General features: G+C 53.8%; 5 protein-coding genes and 1 non-coding gene across 6 annotated transcripts; 3 read left to right on the top strand and 3 right to left on the bottom strand.

Annotated features, from left to right (window-relative positions):
- Positions 1-325: 325 nt before the first annotated feature.
- Positions 326-3,244, top strand: B0T26DRAFT_639576 (uncharacterized protein; the record flags this gene model as incomplete). The annotated part of the gene is made up of 5 exons (XM_060437149.1): positions 326-475; positions 536-614; positions 674-2,215; positions 2,272-2,516; positions 2,594-3,244. 5 exons carry the CDS (start codon positions 326-328, stop codon positions 3,242-3,244), a joined length of 2,667 nt encoding a protein of 888 aa, XP_060300758.1.
- Positions 3,245-3,779: 535 nt separating this feature from the next.
- B0T26DRAFT_t55 lies at positions 3,780-3,864 on the bottom strand. Its single transcript has one exon. It is a non-coding gene; the product is annotated as a tRNA-Gly (tRNA).
- A 329-nt stretch (positions 3,865-4,193) lies between these two features.
- On the top strand, positions 4,194-5,887 carry B0T26DRAFT_696025 (uncharacterized protein). Its single transcript, XM_060441329.1, has 2 exons — positions 4,194-4,793; positions 4,899-5,887. The coding sequence occupies exons 1-2, from the start codon at positions 4,435-4,437 to the stop codon at positions 5,551-5,553; spliced, it is 1,014 nt and encodes a 337-aa protein (XP_060300757.1). The 5' UTR covers positions 4,194-4,434; the 3' UTR covers positions 5,554-5,887.
- B0T26DRAFT_637144 (uncharacterized protein) lies at positions 5,842-6,279 on the bottom strand (the record flags this gene model as incomplete). The annotated part of the gene is made up of 1 exon (XM_060436902.1): positions 5,842-6,279. One exon carries the CDS (start codon positions 6,277-6,279, stop codon positions 5,842-5,844), a length of 438 nt encoding a protein of 145 aa, XP_060300756.1.
- Positions 6,280-6,756: 477 nt separating this feature from the next.
- On the top strand, positions 6,757-10,934 carry B0T26DRAFT_696021 (DNA polymerase family B-domain-containing protein). Its single transcript, XM_060441328.1, has 3 exons — positions 6,757-7,895; positions 7,955-9,759; positions 9,814-10,934. The coding sequence occupies exons 1-3, from the start codon at positions 7,131-7,133 to the stop codon at positions 10,553-10,555; spliced, it is 3,312 nt and encodes a 1,103-aa protein (XP_060300755.1). The 5' UTR covers positions 6,757-7,130; the 3' UTR covers positions 10,556-10,934.
- A 311-nt stretch (positions 10,935-11,245) lies between these two features.
- On the bottom strand, positions 11,246-16,262 carry B0T26DRAFT_148745 (uncharacterized protein). The gene is made up of 6 exons (XM_060433452.1): positions 15,235-16,262; positions 15,041-15,157; positions 14,356-14,905; positions 13,950-14,287; positions 13,702-13,888; positions 11,246-13,598 (listed from the first exon to the last, which is right to left on the bottom strand). The coding sequence occupies exons 1-6, from the start codon at positions 15,971-15,973 to the stop codon at positions 11,357-11,359; spliced, it is 4,173 nt and encodes a 1,390-aa protein (XP_060300754.1). The 5' UTR covers positions 15,974-16,262; the 3' UTR covers positions 11,246-11,356.
- Positions 16,263-17,110: the final 848 nt, after the last annotated feature.

Genomic DNA, 17,110 nt, shown 5'->3' with positions numbered 1-17,110 from the left:
AACACTAAACGCTGTCCACCGCCCTGCTGACGACTTCTTTCCGGCGCATTTCAGACAAATACCCGGCGGCTTGCATTGTTTGCTAAATACCCAGCATCCCGGCAAAGGAGTTTGGTTGTCAAATATTTGCCCATTCTCACAGACAAACCCAAATCGCGAATCGCAAACCTAAGAAGCTGCATCGAGAGCTCGCTAGCTACCCTGTCCCGCCCAGTGACCCCGGTGTCCCGCTGGAGCCTATCCATGGCATCTTGACAGTTCTGCATCTAGTTTGTTCCGACACCCGCAGGCTTGTGCCGCCGGCGCCAGAGCAAGACAAGGCAAGATGGCGTTCAACGCGGCGTCTGCGGAGCAGATCAAGATGGTCATGGAAGCCACGGGCTTGTCGGACCACGGAATGATCGCGGCGGCACTGCAGGGCAAGAATAATAACGTCGACGCTGTCGCCGACGAGTACTGGACAGACTCGAATAATGTCAGATCGCCCTCCCGCCGCTTTCCGCCCAGGCTTGTGTGCTGACTTGTGTCTGTGCAGTTCATAAAGAAGTACGGATGGGATGAGGGAGTCTTCTCTTCCAATCGCGAAGGCGACATGGTCAACAACACAGCCCCATGTGAGCCTTATGAAATTCCGCGGCTGGCGGAAGCTGTAGTACTGACGAGATGCTGTCAGCCTTTATAATACACCCGGCCGACGACAGTCAAGTGATATACGGGTCCGAACCGACCGGCTTCTACGGCTCAGTAGCGCCCTCGCGCCCGCCGTCGAGAGCAAATACCAGATCCCCCATCGGTCGCGTCGTAGATCTCACGGCAGGTGAATTTACTGGAGGTGGACCGAGCAACAGGCAGGAAGAGGAAGCGGACCTTCAACGAGCTATCAACGAGTCGCTGCACGCGTCCGGCATTCAGAGTCCTCAGCCGCTGCCTGGTCCGCCGCCGCTACCACAACAGTCAGGCATCACCAACGCCGGAGACGGCTCCGTCTTTTTCGGTCCGGCCACTCGACCTGAATATGATCCAGGCGAGTGGTCCATGGTCCGTCTCAAGGCTCAGAACCCCGACCCTGAGCCGTCGCTCCGAGCGAGAATTCCAGGAGACCCCGTGTTTTTGAGATGTCGCCCAAACAACAACAACAACAACAACAACAACGGCGTTCATCGTATAGGCCCTATTTTGATGATACTGCACACAATCCCCGCTACTCGCAATGCGCTATTACGCTTCGGTCGAGAACCAGAGTACGGCTACGGGAGCAATCAGGAATGGTGGAAAGGCGTCGTTATTTTGCCACCAGATCAGCAAGCAGCAAGAGACACAGGATCAGGTGGATTCTACGGGTCAGATTCCTTGCCCCCGTGGTCCGATGAGGTCCACCGTTTGATTGCCTTCCTGGATTCTACAGACCGGAGCTACGGTACCGCAGACATCCTTTGCGAATCTCAGTACGAGGGCACGCCCTTATTCGGCGACCGAGAAAAGGACTTTTTCCAGAACTGCCTTAGTGGGCAGGCAATGACCGATGGGATTCAGCAAGAGACGAGCAGCTCGTTTGCGGTCTCGGTTGAGGTTGTGCCAATTTTAGGCGATGGGCCCAGCACTTTGAACGTGTTTGCCCTTTTCGAGTCCCATTTTCTGAGGGAGACTCTGTCCTTAGCGCAGAACCTCTACAGCGTCTGGGATCTTCTCTTTTATATGCACATTGGCACACCGGAAGAGGATCTCGACACTGCGAGGATGGCCATGATAACTCAGCCCTCTGATGTCATTACGTTCCGCTTCGGCGGTGATGACGGTTTTCCGAAGCATATCGAGATTCCCGAAACATTCTACATTGATCGATACATGGCAATAAACCGGGACCAAATGCGGCAACTCCAGCTCGAGATGTCGACGGTGACCTTAGCCTTCCAGCAAAATAAACAGAAGGAGGATCAGTTGACGACATACACCCAAAAAGGCAAGGCCTGGGACAGAAGAGTCATGAACAAGGCGGCAATCCAGCGTTGTAATGAGCTCACTGCGAAAATAAAGAATCATGCCTCGTGGAGAGACCACGAGGAGGCTCGCTCTCGCGGCGATGATGATTTCTACCTACCCGAACACTCGGGCCAGCCTAAATTGTGGCCTCAAGAGGCAGCGGTTGTGGAACATTACGAGACAAAAATACGGCACCTTGAACAACAGATGGCCGAGATTGACCGTGTCATGAAGAGTAAGTTGGGCAACTGTGTACGATTTGTAGTGACTTTGCTGACAATAACGGATCAGGCGTCATTCTGCCAGAACGAGAGTCTCTCCAGGCGCTGTACAGCCATCTCTGCACGCTCCTGACAGGCCCATCAGCGGACGAGAAATGGAATGCGACCCATAAATACACCCTCCGAGGCGTGACTAGTAACGCAAATATTGTGTTTGTGCGGAAGCGAGAGCCTGTTCTTATGCAGATGGACGAAGCAGCCACGCCCACTGAACAGTGGTGGAAAATAACATGCGACGAAAGCAATAACAACACTGTCTTGACCGAGGTAAGAAATATTTACTTGACGGAAAGAGGGGCACTGGGCAATGCTAATTTAGTCTCCGTGATTAGATAACAACATACGAGACAGTAGTGCGCGAGGCTTGTGGGATTAACAGCAAGCCCATCCTGGTATATGCAACGGACGAGGCCTTGGAACAAGAATCCACTCCTCTGCGGGACGCCCTGAAGACTTTTGTCAAGTTCGATAACCGTCACTTTAAACAAGAGCTCTCGCAAGCCGAGCAGCAGCAAAGCTCGCCAAAGAGACTTAAGAAGTCTGCTAGTCTGGAGTCCATGGCGACGAACCAAGCGTCGGCTGGGGATATCGACGACGACATGCGCGACTCGGCATTTAACGATGACGATGTGTTTGCCAGTGGCGATGGATTCATGGACACGCGTCACGGTATAGGCCAGCTGGTGGATATTTCAGTCACGCCAGTTCCTGGAGGCTCGGTCGATGAACCCGTGAAACTCCTTACACCGCCTCCCGAACAAGAATTGGAAATGATCATGGAGCCTCCGACGATAGGCCGCGAGGCTGATCGGCTTGCACGGGTATCGCTTGATAACAGCAACAGTCCCAACAAGAGTCAAGAGATGCAGGAGCGCGCCAGCCTGCCTCTTATTGCTCGACCGACCACCGCCATAACCTCCAATTCCATGTCTTTTGTTGACAGAGAAAGAGAGGCTGCGAATATGGGGGTCAACGGGTTCTAGTGGATGAGAGCCAGACTCTACCCGATATTGGGATGGCATATACGGCCATGGTATTGTTGTCATTGGCCATCTATGCCATATCTGCCCTCGGCTATGGCATCTCCAACTGTTCGCTTTCTAGTATGGGGATACTAGGGCGAAAATGTATAGAGGGATATCTCGCGTTTGACCATGACAAGAAAATACTTGCCGTCAGCGCGCTGAGTGGATACATTCGGGATACCCATGTTTTGTACAAAGCGATAGGCTGTATGTGTAGTGTTTAGAAGCATGCGTATATGAAGAAACAAATGCATGATACCCTGTATAAATACCTTCCTCGATGGCTTGGATGATGCCTTGTCTCTAAGCCTGCTTTGACGGGATGCTGAATGAAGATAATTGGGGGATTTCTTGATTAGAGTTTAAAACTCGGGGTTTAAGCTACGTATCTGATGTGCCAATTCAGTCTCAACTTGTTGTAGCCAATTGCAAATTTTCACCTCTTATTGCATCAAGTAGTGATGCTGAATAGGGGCAAAAAGCAAAGTCAATATGCGACGTTCGAGAATCGAACTCGAATCCTGCGCAGCCTGGAACAAACTGGGAAGCGCAGATGATAACCATTACACTAACGTCGCGGTTCCTATGGGAATGCGGCGGGTAATTTCTTATTGAGAAATGCGTCTCACACGCTCACAATTGCCCCCTCAGCTCTGCTGCGGCGGAGGCGGCGCCGGCAACTGCTGCTCTCTCCAACACGAGCTCCATATGTGGTGGAATGGGGAGAGCTCTCGTCACTGCTTGGCTCCAGGAAATACCGCAAAGGGTGGGTACGTTTTCTGTAGCGGAGAGCGGGTCGGACGGAACACAGCTGTGTATGTGCCCCACACTTCCCCGCTATCCGTCATACTGCTCGTCGGGAAAATAACTATTGCGGGGCATTTCAGAGGCTAGCTGCTGTGGGGCCCTCTTGTTTCTGCTTGCTTTCCATGCTTCCATCTTTCGGGTTGGAGCTAAGGTGATGCATACATAGTATACTACCCGTTGAAACCCCGACTCGACAAGTTGACTTGCCTCGGTTCCTCCGCAACATATCAAGAATACCAGCTTATACATGCACCTGACAGCAACAGACGATAAACTCCCAGGCACAACCGGTATTGAAAAGGAAGGAGAGAGAGACACAGACAGAGGAGAAAAGAGAAAAGATGGCGACCCGACGAGACAACAAGATCGAGAAGATCATCGCGCGGCTGCAGAAGCGCATTGCCGAGGGGCAGTTCGAGGAGCAGTACGAGGCCGGGCAGGAGACGCGGCTGGTGGCGGCGCGCTACACCAAGACGGAGAACTGGGGCGCCGCCATCGACATCCTGTCGAGCGTGTCGCAGGCGCTGCTCAAGGCCGGGCAGGGCGGCAGCGGCGGCGACCTCGCCGTGCTGCTGGTCGACGTGTACAAGCAGGCGAAGCACAAGCCCGACGCCGAGTCGCGGGCCAAGCTGCTGACGTGCCTGCGCCTGTTTGACAGCGAGGAGCCGGTGCGCAAGAAGTACATCAAGGAGATGATGGAGTACGGAAGCCTTTTTTTTTCTTACAGATTTTCTCCAGTTCATTTAGCTTTGTATTCTCCAGCGCAAGTGGAGAGGAGGAGGAGCTGACGAGATATCTACAACAGCTGGTCGAGGAAGTTCGGCGACTACCCTGCGGGTGATCCTGAGCTACACCACGTCGTGGGCTCGCTCTACGCTGACGAGCACGAGACGGACGAGGCTGAGAAGCACTTGATATTAGGCACGAAGGACTCGCCCGAGGTTCTTACTCGCATGGAGTACACGTGGTACAAGGAGGACGACTCCCACACGGCACCCCTCTATGCCGCGCGGGCCGTGTTACCCTATCTGCTGGTCGCTAATGTCCGGGCAGCCAATACTTCCTACAGAGCCTTCACCAGCGCGCTGACCTCGGACAAAAAGGACCTCAGCGTCCAGGACGTCAGCTCGCAGAACTCCGACGTCCGCGTTTTCCCGAGCCTCCCGCTGCTCAATTTCCTGGGCTTGCTCCTCCTTGCCGTTCAAAGAGGCAGCCCCGACCTGTTCCGGCAGCTGCGGAATAAGTATGCTCCCAACATCAACGAATTGGGGGGCGCGTGGGACACGGCGCTGGAGATGATTGCCGAGATGTACTTTGGGATCCAGCGGCCCCGGCAGAGCAATCCGCTATTCGATATGATGGGCAGCCTGTTTGGTGGCGGCGGAGGCGGAGGCGGCCCCCCGGGGGGGCGGCCGGCAGCTCGCCGGGTAGAAGCCCCGACTGCCGAAGGCCTGGACTAGAGAGTAAGGCTTTCATGGCCTGGATAGACTAGGCAAGATACAGACACAGACGGGCAAAGAACACGAATTGGTAGTGTACGGAAGCCAAATCAGCTTCTCATGCTGTACGCTTTTCTCACTGGTGACGTGGTAGCTCTTCTCGCTCGAACACCCAATTGTCCTCGGCTAACGCAGCAACTTTGGCTCTCAAACTCGCTCTAACTGCCTCAAGCAGCTCTGTAATCATACGCACTTGGTCTCAGTTGAGGTTCATGTTGACGGATAGGGTTAAGGGGCCTATAGGGAGTTTTAGAAGAGGAAGAGAATCTCACCTTCTGGTTGTGCAGGTACACTATTCTGGTCAATCTGATGCTGCTTCACGGCCTCGGACAGCCTCTGCCTCTCTTTTTCGTTCTCTTGCCGCGTGTCCAGCGCGACCACCTCGTCCGGGTCGTCTAGAGGCGGCGTAGGCGGGTCCCCCAGCTCGATCTCGCCGTTCCTATCGCGGATCACAATGTCTGCGGACGAAGAAGACTCGTGCTGGTGCGGCGGCTGCCCGTCGGCGTCCAAGCGCAGCGTCTCGGCCGATGTCGACGACGACGTCGACCCCCCCGCCGTCGGCCGCCGCGTCAACTGGCTCTGGAACAGATTCCGCCGCACGCTCGACGCTGTCACGCCACCGCTCCTGGCCTTGGAGATGCCAGCGCCCAGCGGCCGAGACGGCGCCGCGCCATGTCGCTCGGCCATTTTGAATGAAGCTCAGCTAAGAGAGGGCTTTGTTTATTGATAATCTCGTTATGAGTAAAGTTTTTGTTTTGTAGGTTTGGTCCTTTTCGATCGTTTGCTGTTCAACCTTTCTTCAAGAGAGAGAGCAGGCCACCACGATCCCAAATTGTCGCGAGACCTAAAGGTGGGCGATAAGAAGTCAAGTTACGGAGTATTGATGATGTGAATGAACCCTGTCAATGCAGCCGAGGCAGGTGTCGTGATGGTGATGGTTTTTGTGAGGGTAGCTAAGGGGGGGGGGTTTGGTGGGGCAATTCAACCGGGTTAGGGTTGGCTGACGCGAGATCACGTGTTGTACATTTCGTCCTTTCCCCAAAGTGAAAGGCTGCGGGCGGTAAGACTGGGAAAGGTTTGAATGTGGAAGTGCTTCAATCAGGTTGTTGATGTGTTCAAGCTGACCTGAGTGCTTTTAGTGGCATTGAGTGAATGAAGTACCGAAATAGGCAAGGCAGCTGGAAAGCAGGTCTCCACTGGCAGGTCAATTAAAGAAGTCGCGTCAAGAGAGTGGGGCAGTCACGTAACAGGCCCTGGTCGCGTCACCCACACCCACATGGGCGCCCTTTTTGCCCCACGGCTTGGTTCGCTTCTCTTTTACACAACGACGGAGCTTTTGTATTTGGACAACAAAGCGTGCTACCAACAGCAACGGGTTCGACGCCATAACACGCCAGCACACGCCATGCCAACGGCAATAACGCGCACGCCGTGACTTAAGACATTGGCCTTTCAAGCACTTTGCACTCTTTTGTTCCTTGCTTAGAGAAACTCAAACTCACTGAGACTGTTGGTACCACCTCGCCACGGCTTCCACCATGCCGGCCGCTCTCCTCCCCCAGAAGCGCGTCTTTGGCGAAGCTTCGAGCACTCGCAGCAACATTCCTGGTGCGCCGGTCTCGTCCAAGAAGCGACGTCTCGAGCCCATACCGTCTTCGCCCGCTTTCCGCTTCAATAGCTCCCAGAATGATGGCAAAAGGAGGCTCGCGTCGAGCCAGCCTAAGAGCGCCTTCGAGAGCGAGGTGCTGGAACGTATGAGCCAAGACATTTCGGATCTCAAGCAGAACAACACAGAGAAGGACCAGGCCTGGGAACGCCCCCCAGTGCCAAGAGACTTCAATCCCGCTACGCACGCGCTATGCTTCCAATCCATCGAGGCTGAGGAGGGCACCTTAGCCGGTGGACAGGCGACAGTCAAGCTCTTCGGCCTCACCGAGAACGGAAACTCGGTGTTGCTGCACGTCAAAGACTTCAAGCACTACCTCTATGTAGCTGCCCCCGTGTCCTTCAGCGCCGAGGACTGCCCCAAGTTCCGCGCCTATCTCGAATCCGCACTAGCTATGCACCAGACTGTCATCCATAACGTGACTTTGACAATGCGTGAGAATATCTACGGCTTCCAGGGTAACACGCAAAACCCCTATTTGAAGATCTCCGTGACCGACCCCAAGTTCATCGCTAAGGTCCGCGCCATAATCGAAAAGGGCGATGCCAACTGGAAGGGCATGTGGAAGAGCGTCGATGGCACCATCATGACTTTTGACAACATCCAATACTTGCTCCGATTCATGGTTGACTGTTCGGTATGTGTTAATTCCGTTGGAAATGAACGCCTAGGAGACAGGGCTAACAGACACTGTAGATTGCCGGCATGTCTTGGGTTGAAGCCCCCGCCAACCGGTATCAGCTCGTTGCCGACAGACAGTCCAACTGCCAGATCGAGGCGCAGATGAGCTACCGCGACCTGATCGCCCACAAGCCTACTGGCGAGTGGTCAAAAATGGCCCCTCTAAGGGTTTTGTCCTTCGATATTGAATGCGCTGGTCGCAAAGGCATCTTCCCCGAGGCACTCCATGACTCTGTTATTCAAATCGCCAACGTAGTCACCAAATACGGTGACAAGAAGCCCTTTATCCGAAACGTGTTTTGTCTGGACACAACGAGTCCCATTGTGGCCACCCAGATCCTCGACTTTGACAAGGAAGAGGAAATGCTATCCGCGTGGCAAAAGTTTCTCGAAAAGGTTGACCCGGATATCATCACAGGTTACAACATCTGTAACTTCGATTTCCCCTATCTTCTCGACCGAGCCAAACACCTCAAGGTGCAGGGGTTTGAGTATTGGTCCCGTACCATGGTTAGATCGGCCGCAAAAGACACCAACTTCTCCAGCAAACAGATGGGCAACCGCGATACCAAGGCCACAAACACAAACGGTCGGCTCCAGCTTGATCTCCTCCAGCTTATCCAGCGTGATCACCAACTTCGAAGTTACACGCTCAACTCGGTCTGTTCCCACTTCTTGGGTGAACAGAAAGAGGATGTTCATCATTCTATGATCACGGAGCTCTTTGAAGGCACGCCCGAGTCAAGGCGCCGGTTGGCCCTGTACTGCCTCAAGGATGCATATCTTCCACAAAGACTAATTGATAAACTCTCATGCCTCGAAAACTATACCGAGATGGCAAGAGTCACGGGTGTCCCGTTCAATTTCCTGCTCTCCAGGGGCCAGCAAGTCAAGTTTCTAAGCCAGCTCTTTCGAAAGGCACTGGAACAGAAGCTAGTCATTCCCAACATCCGATCAGAGTCGTCCGAAGAGCAATACGAAGGCGCGACTGTCATTGAGCCCACCAGGGGCTACTACGACGTGCCTATTGCCACCCTTGATTTTGCTTCTCTGTATCCCAGCATTATGCAAGCGCACAATCTTTGCTACACCACATTGATCAAGAAGAGAGATATTGAGAAGTGGAATTTGCAAAAGGATGAAGATTACATTGTCACACCAAACGGCGACATGTTTGTCACAGTAAAAAAGAGGAAGGGCTTGCTGGCGCAAATTCTAGAGGAGTTGTTGTCGGCCAGAAAACAGGCTAAGCGGGAACTCGCCGTAGAGACCGATCCGTTCAAGAAGGCCGTGCTGAACGGTCGCCAGTTGGCTCTGAAAATCAGCGCCAACTCCGTCTACGGCCTGACTGGCGCAACAAACGGCAAACTGCCCTGCCTTGAGATTGCGAGCAGTACAACAAGTTTCGGTCGGCAAATGATCGAAAGGACCAAGATGGAAGTTGAGGAAAGATACTCCATTGCCAATGGTTATGACTACAATGCCCAGGTCATTTATGGTGACACGGATTCCGTCATGGTCAAGTTTGGCACCAAGGATCTGGCCGAGGCCATGAAGTTGGGCGAAGATGCTGCGCGGTTCGTCTCGAGCAAATTCGTGAAGCCCATCAAGCTAGAGTTCGAGAAAGTCTATTTCCCATACCTTCTCATCAACAAGAAGCGCTATGCGGGGCTGTATTGGACGAAACCCGAAAAGTACGATAAGATGGACACCAAGGGCATCGAGACTGTTCGTCGAGACAACTGCATGTTAGTGCAGACTGTCATTGAAAAGGTCTTGAGAATGATTCTCATCGACCAAGACGTGCCCAGTGCTCAAGAGTATGTCATTCCTCTCACCTCGCTTTATAAATTCCACTGACTCCCCCTCAATAGATACGTCAAGGACACGATTGCAGACCTCCTGCAGAACAAAGTCGACATGTCCAAACTTGTCATCACCAAGGCGCTCACCAAAGAAGACTACACAGCGAAGCAAGCTCACGTCGAGCTTGCGGCGAGGATGAAGAAGCGGGACGCCGGCTCGGCCCCTGCTCTGGGTGATCGCGTCGCCTACGTCATGATTAAGGGCGCTGCCGGGTCCAAAAACTATGAGAATTCTGAAGACCCTATCTACGTGCTTGAGCACAATGTTCCCATCGATACCAAGTATTATCTGGATAACCAACTGGCCAAGCCTCTTGGTCGTATCTTCGATCCCATTCTCGGCGAGACCAAGGCAAAATCGCTGCTCACGGGCGCTCACACACGGGCCATATCGGTAGCGGCGCCTACAGTTGGCGGCCTCATGAAGTTTGCCAAAAAGACGCAGACCTGCATGGGCTGCAAGAAGCCCCTGACAGGCAAGGAGGAGAGCCAAGGCGCCGTCTGCTCCAACGACGCTCCTCGTGTCGGTGAGCTCTACAAGAAGACGCTCGACAAGGTCTCGGACCTTGAGGTCCGCTTCGGTCGCCTCTGGACTCAGTGCCAGCGCTGCCAGGGCAGCATGCACTGCGAGGTTATCTGCAGCAGCAAAGACTGTCCCATCTTTTACATGCGCATGAAGGCTAAGAAAGATCTCGAGGACGGGAACAAGGAGCTGAAGCGCTTCGACTTTGACCAGGCTGCTCTGTGGTAGTCTTGTACTACGATTTTTTTTGCGCGTGTTTGGTTTTGGTTCTCTGGTGGATGAACTCTGTAATTGAACGGCCACGTGCTTGTCTAGCAACGGACGGTAGCGGCGGCGACCATGATATCCAGGTGGTTTTTTTGAGTTTGTTGGGCGCAAGAAGGCTGTATCCTGGCGCTGGCGTATCTTTCTTTCTTAGTTTTATATGTTAAGGCAAGTGACAAGCCATTGCATCATGTATAGCGTTTATTAGGTGTTTGAGTCCCCATCTGGAGGCATGGCGGTGGTAAATGAATGAGTTGGGTCGCATTAGTCTTGTATCGAATCTATCACGCATTAGTTATACTCTTTCATTTGATATATATATGACTCAATTCCATGTTTGAGCGTCACATTTGGCCCTTGTGTTGTTCACGGTGGAAAGCTTGAACTACTTCCTCCCACTATCTGTCCGCGATGATGTGTTATAATGACTTGCTTCATTTGGTAGTGACATATCCCATGTGGTCCTGCCAATACATATCTGGCCCTACACTTCGAGCTACCGATACGGCCTATCCAATCCAATCCATAAATCCCCCCTTATAAACATTGCCTACCAAACCTGTGATAAGTCATACAGTACTTGTAACAATCCTTGCCGTTATTCCTCCGTCGAGCCAGTAATCCAATACGCAACTGTGAAACCAAGGTATCCAAAACATGAAAGGGGCGGAACGAGATAAACAAAAAAGAACTACAACCAACTCCTGATGAAATTCCCGAGCGAACAGCGGAATACAACCCACGAGAACACCTGAACAAAAAAGACTAGTACAGCAACTCCCCGCCGTGCACCATCTTTGCGAAGCGGTCGTCGGGTTCCTCGAAGCGGTACTTGTCGCCGCGAACGACACGATCCACCTCCTCGCGGACGAAGGGGTAAATGTCCTTCCAGGCGTTGCGGCCCATCCACGGGTCCAGGTGACCGTAGCCCGGCACGACGCGGCGCTTGTAGTCGCCGCCTTCTTCGCCGGCGCCGCCAAAGGTATCGCACAGGATCTCGTAAGTGCGCTCGGTAGCCTCGGGCGAGAGCACAGCATTGTCACGGCCGACAAACAGCATTATGGGTATGCCTTTTAGGCGGGCAACGTTCTCTGGGGTGGTGAGGTCTTCGAAGAGCGGGCCGTTGGTCATGACATGCCCTTGTGACCCCTGGCGCATGAGCAGATTGAGCAGCCGCATGTTGACGCCACCAAAGAATCGGTCAATCTGCCGGTGAGTCGCCTCGTTCAGATTCGAGTGGTTCCAGCAGCGGCCAAAGACAAGGCTGGTACGGTGGCAGGCGGCGTTGTTGCAGATCTCACGGCGGCTCTGCGGGTAGAGCCGCAACACCTGGTTGAGGGCATTCTGAACGAGGCCATCGTCACGGCTAGTACTGCAACTGAACCATGTACCGGCCAGCATGGTATACAGCTTGTCCATGGGTATCGGTCCGGCCATGACCTTGGCCATGTTGGTTGCGCCCCAGATGGGGTTCATGAACACCTGACTGCAGGTGATTCCCTTGATCCAGCTGGCCGGGATCGTGCCGTCCAGAAGCCCGGTGCTGAATGCCACGCTGCCCATGCAATGCGCGATCGTATACACTTTTTCCGGGCCATAATCTTTGCGGATGTACTCGAGACAGGCCTTGATGTCCAGGCGCGCGTCATACGTGGTCCACATATTTTCGGCTACCATCAGTTGCCCAATACGGTGCACCGTCACAAAAACTCGGTAACCTGCGCGCGTGAAGTAGTTCACGGCGTTGAAAGGTATGGTTGGAAGCGCATAGATCTGGTGGTCAACGGAGGCGCCAGGAATCATAAAGAGATTCTGCACTTTGGTCAGGTCGTTGTCCGGATAGCTGGTCGGCTCCCACACGTGCATGCGCGTGCACACATTGTCCGAGGCGTATATGGCGATAGACTGGTCAGGCAATGTATTGTTGACGAAGCCGCTGTACGTCTGGGTGGGATACTGCAGGGGCGTGAGCGGTGCCAGGAAAAGAGCGAGCGACTTTCGTGTGAAGAAAGTCAGGAAGCTGGCCGCGCTTGCCATCTTCTTGAGGATGTTGCTGCCAGTCGGGGACATTGTCATGATTTCAGAGAAGAAATCCGCTGGCTGGATGTTCATAATTCCCTTGGCCACCACTTCCCCCTGGCGCCACGCATCCTCGTCGTCTAGGTCCTTGGACGCGCCAGGAGTATACTGGCTGATAGTTACGTAGAGGGTGCTGGTGGATTTCCAGAACTGCACGGGAGCAAGCGCGACCGAAGAATCGACAACCTTGTAGCCATGGAAATGGAGCTTCCTACCATTGACGCCCGTCATATCGAAGTCGTATGTCAAGTTTCGTGTACCGGGTGCCTTATGGCTGAGAATGAAAAGATTAAACTCGCCTCTCTGCACCATGAACGGCGATCCAGGAATCGCCGGGCAGACAAATGTACCAGTCAGCAGGCCCCTGTGCTGGTCATGTTTGATCATGTCTCTTGTGTTGAAGGCCTGAACGCTTAAGAAGAAACGTGCGCCCTCACACAGTGATTTTGCGGTGCGGTAGGCAAGCTCGTATGTCGCCTTGTTGTCTTCATATAGCTTCTTGTTGGCGTGAACAAATCCGGACATGACCTCGGTGAAGCCCATCCCACTCGCCTTGACACCATCTGCCGACCGAATCACCTCGTTTGCGGCGCTGAGGCTGTCCTGTTCCTCTAGCGCCCACTCTTTCTCTTTCTCCTCTGTTGGGTTATCGGGCTTAGGGACATGTTGCGGTTCGCCAAACAAATCGAGTAGGCCGTTAGACTCGTCACTAATGGTTAGGTATTTAGAGTCAGCATACGCTTCCACGGCGCGTTCGGCCAGCGCTGTGATAGTGGCAAATGGGTTAGCTCCCAGGGCAGTGGGGATCACAGCAGCATCTGTGACAATAAGCCCGTCGTACGTCTCCGGTCCGTTCCCAATGAAGACGGCACCGACATGGTTAGTAACACCGGTCGCACCGGTGTTATCCCGGGCCATGCATGCACCTCTGCAATCAGAATCAAGTAGAGTTAGCGTGGCTGCGTGCGGCATATTACGGCAGAATAAGAAAGAAAAAAAAATGGGGAAGGGTTGTGTTGTTGTTGACTTACCCAATGGGATGAACAGTCACCTCCTGACCCATGAGTGCGTAGAAGGGACTCTGAACCAAGGTGCCACCGACCGCCTCCGTAGCCTGTTTGAGAATATTATTCAGATAGTTGACGTGATGGCTTCGAGCAACACCGAGGAATTCCAACACAGGCTTGTCATCTTGCAGTGTCAGAACAGCTTGGTTACCTTTGAACTCAGTCAGCTTTGCTTGCTCTAGTTGATTATAGGTATACTCGAGTTGACTTACTGTCATGGGACATGATGAGATAGACCTGAGTCCTTTCAACGGCCCCATTTTTGAAATAAGGGCCCAGAAACCGACTACCAAACCGTGCCAGGGCAGCTTGTGTACGTTGAATGGTGGTCTCGCCCGAGGGAGGTGTGCTTCCTGGCATCAAGTCTAGCATCGCCTGCAGCACATGCGCCAGGGCATGCGGAACGGCACCTTCTTCGATGACATAACCGTCGAGGGGATTGTTATGGCCGTCCCTGCAATCTATCACGCCTGTAATGGTCGGGCCAATCGGTTTGTATGGTGAAGGAACGGGTTTCCCGATTGCGTTCACGTTTTCGTCCGTGTTATATCTATACCCTCAAGTCAGCATTCGGACCAGCCTTCCATCTGATTTCGCACCCCGGTTTTCATCACTTACCCAAATGCTAGGATATCTCCGTTACCACTCATATTCTGGCCAACCATGCTGCTCATGTCCAATCCCATGGCTTTGCTCCTTAGTAAGATCTCGGTGCTCGCGATGGCACCGGCACCGAGGAACACGGCCTTCTTGGCGTGCACCCACATAAGGTCGCCATGAAGATTGGCCTTGAAGAAGCCCCGGTTCCTACCGTGCCATGCAAAAAAGACTCGATACCCGTCCTCGGCCTTCTCGACATAGCGCACTTCACACTCACAGAACATCTCGGCGCCCCAGTTCCAGGCGTCAGCCAGGTACGTGACAAGGGTGGTGGTCTTGGAGCCGTCATTAACGCCCGTACAGTCCTGTCCGGTCAGCGCCGACGGCGACATTTCGACACCGCAGCTATTAGGCCCGTTTCGGAAGCGCGTTGTCTGGCGGACTTTGCGGAACTTGTCACCGAAGCCCAGCGACTCGGCTTGTTTCTGGAGCATGTTCAACTTTGGCAGGCTGGGCCAGTCGTCTGGATAGGTTTCAGGCTCGAGAACTTTCTCGGCCTTCTTATAGTCTATACAACACACGACACGTATCAGCAGATGAGTTAGTGGAGGTTCACCGAGAGCAACAATAGCCAACTGTGTATGGCAACCACTGCTGTACTTGACCACTCGCTTCGGGGAGAATATCGAAAAGGGGAACTTGCACTTGTTCAGGACATGGACATTATTTCTTATCTCCGGGGGCCAGGCTTTCATAGAGAGCGTCTTTTCGTCGGCCTCCATGAAGACGTTGGCATTCATAAGGCTGGTGCCTCCAAGGCCTAGGCGAAAGAAGAATCGAATCAATACCCCTTATAGCGGGACCGGCCGGTATCTGGGAAGTTGGGTTACGACTTACCATTGCACACAACAGCATTCTGGCCTCTGCCAAAGAACATGTGGTACATTCCAGTTGGATCACCACCTTCGACCATCTTCCCGTTGGTGATGCCAGGGGCAAGAGTGCCCGAAAAGTGGAGCTCCTTGGTGGCGTCCACGGTGCCTGTGGGATACTCGCCGGGCCACTTCTCGCGGCCTCGCTCGAGTACGCACACAGATTGCCCTGTCCGCGCCATGCGTGATGCAGCAACGCCGCCACCGTAGCCGGAGCCGATAACGACAACATCGTAGGAGCCGCGCAGGAGCTCGACAGGCTTAGACAGGCGAGGGAAAGACAAGTCACCCTTGTCATCGGTATAGCTGCGGATTTTAGTCCTACTACGCGTCTGGGGGCCACCGACTTCGTTCTCGTGGATACCATAGGGCGGGATAGGATGAGTTTGATGTCGCTGGGGAGGGTCATACTCATGAGTCTCGTCGTCTTCTGTGAAAGTGGCGGCTGGCCGTGGCGTAGGGCTCGAACTCGGGCTCGGGGTTGGACTCGGCGAGGCGGGTGCCCGGTTATATAGAGACCCTTTAGTGCCGTTTAGGGTCTTGCTTTCGGTCGGGCCGTCCTTGTCGTGGCTATCGTGGCCCTCAACGCTGCGGAGAATGCCCTCGGTGGCGTCGATATTGATGTTGACAGAAGGAGTGGGCGGCGGAGATATGGCGCCGTTGATTTGTAACGCCGGCGAGGGCTCAGGCAAGAGTGTGTCCATGGTGAGATGTTGCAAGCCCAACTGATGATTCTTGAGTGATAATTCCAGTGCCACTTGTGGTCCTCCCCTGACTGACACTTCACGTAAAGAGATGATAATAGTACAGTGACGGATGCCCAGTGGAGTGGACTAGAGCTCCTAACATATAATAACGGGAAGAGTGAGCGAGAAGTAGAGTGAAACACACGAGAGAGTCCCGAGGGTCAGGGAAAGGGCGTATGGCGTATTGATAAATGGGAGACACTAGACATGGGAGGCAACGACATTGCCGTTACAGTGTGGCATTTCCCAGCTCGGCGGTTCCAACACGGGGGCTTGGTCTGTTCTGCACATGGAAGACATGTACATATACAGGACATGTGGATGCGGCTAGCCATGTAGGTCGGTATTCCCAGGGCAGCCAAGGTGAGGGAGGTGTGGGGGACGACGAGAAGGGGAGCACCCAGGTACAGGCAGCCCAACATCCAGTCCCCAGTTCGCAGTCCCCAGTTCGCAGTCCCCAGTTCGTAGTCCCCAGTTCGCAGTTCCCTTCCCAGTCACTTCCTCAGCCAGCAGCAGCGGGAATGCAGTGGGCATGCAGCCAGGTCAGGGACGAGACCTACCTCGGTCGAGACTATCGAGGTCGGAGGCGGAGTGCGAGTCCAGTCACAGTTCATTGCGTCCTGATTCGACTCTGCCCCGCCGTCGCTGGGCTGAACCAGAAGACGCGGTCCATCTCTGAGGAAGAGCTCGCCATTGGTCCAGATCCCATGTAGTGTACATACATGGGGGGTTGCAAGGGGGTTGACCGAGAGGGAAAAGCGCCCGTCCCGTCTCCAGAGTCCAGACGGAGCATCACGCCAGGGGACGGAACGGAATGGATGGACTGGGGTGACGGGGCTGGCACCGCGAGGCAGAGGCAGAGGGAGCTAAGGTATGCAGCCAGGTAAATGTAACTAACGTTAACCTGAACTGCAGAATACCCAATTGGGCGTCGTAAGGCAATCGGCCTGTTTGTGCGTGCATACAGTACGTCCAGTCCCAGTCGTAGATCGAGGTGCATCCTATATGTGACATACATTAGTAGTATGCTGCCTCTGCAGACTGGGCGTGGCGCCCACAAGGCGGCGAGTAAGCAGCTAAGATTAGGTAAAAATG

The sequence above is a fragment of the Lasiosphaeria miniovina genome, assembly GCF_030549165.1.
Source record: "Lasiosphaeria miniovina strain SMH2392-1A chromosome Unknown B0T26scaffold_2, whole genome shotgun sequence".
NCBI lineage: Eukaryota > Fungi > Ascomycota > Sordariomycetes > Sordariales > Lasiosphaeriaceae > Lasiosphaeria > Lasiosphaeria miniovina.
This window is presented reverse-complemented; position numbering and strand designations above follow the sequence as displayed.

Bases quoted from the DNA above. Each gene is read 5' to 3' on its own strand.
- B0T26DRAFT_148745 (XM_060433452.1), bottom strand. From the start codon at position 15,973: ATGGACACACTCTTGCCTGAGCCCTCGCCGGCGTTACAAATCAACGGC. The intron at 15,158-15,234 runs GTAAGTCGTAAC...TCTTTCGCCTAG, and splicing joins GAATGCTGTTGTGTGCAATG to GCCTTGGAGGCACCAGCCTT. The intron at 13,889-13,949 runs GTAAGTCAACTC...CTGAGTTCAAAG, and splicing joins TCTCATCATGTCCCATGACA to GTAACCAAGCTGTTCTGACA.
- B0T26DRAFT_696021 (XM_060441328.1), top strand. From the start codon at position 7,131: ATGCCGGCCGCTCTCCTCCCCCAGAAGCGCGTCTTTGGCGAAGCTTCG. The intron at 7,896-7,954 runs GTATGTGTTAAT...CAGACACTGTAG, and splicing joins GATTCATGGTTGACTGTTCG to ATTGCCGGCATGTCTTGGGT. The intron at 9,760-9,813 runs GTATGTCATTCC...CCCCCTCAATAG, and splicing joins GACGTGCCCAGTGCTCAAGA to ATACGTCAAGGACACGATTG.
- B0T26DRAFT_696025 (XM_060441329.1), top strand. From the start codon at position 4,435: ATGGCGACCCGACGAGACAACAAGATCGAGAAGATCATCGCGCGGCTG. The intron at 4,794-4,898 runs GTACGGAAGCCT...TATCTACAACAG, and splicing joins TACATCAAGGAGATGATGGA to CTGGTCGAGGAAGTTCGGCG.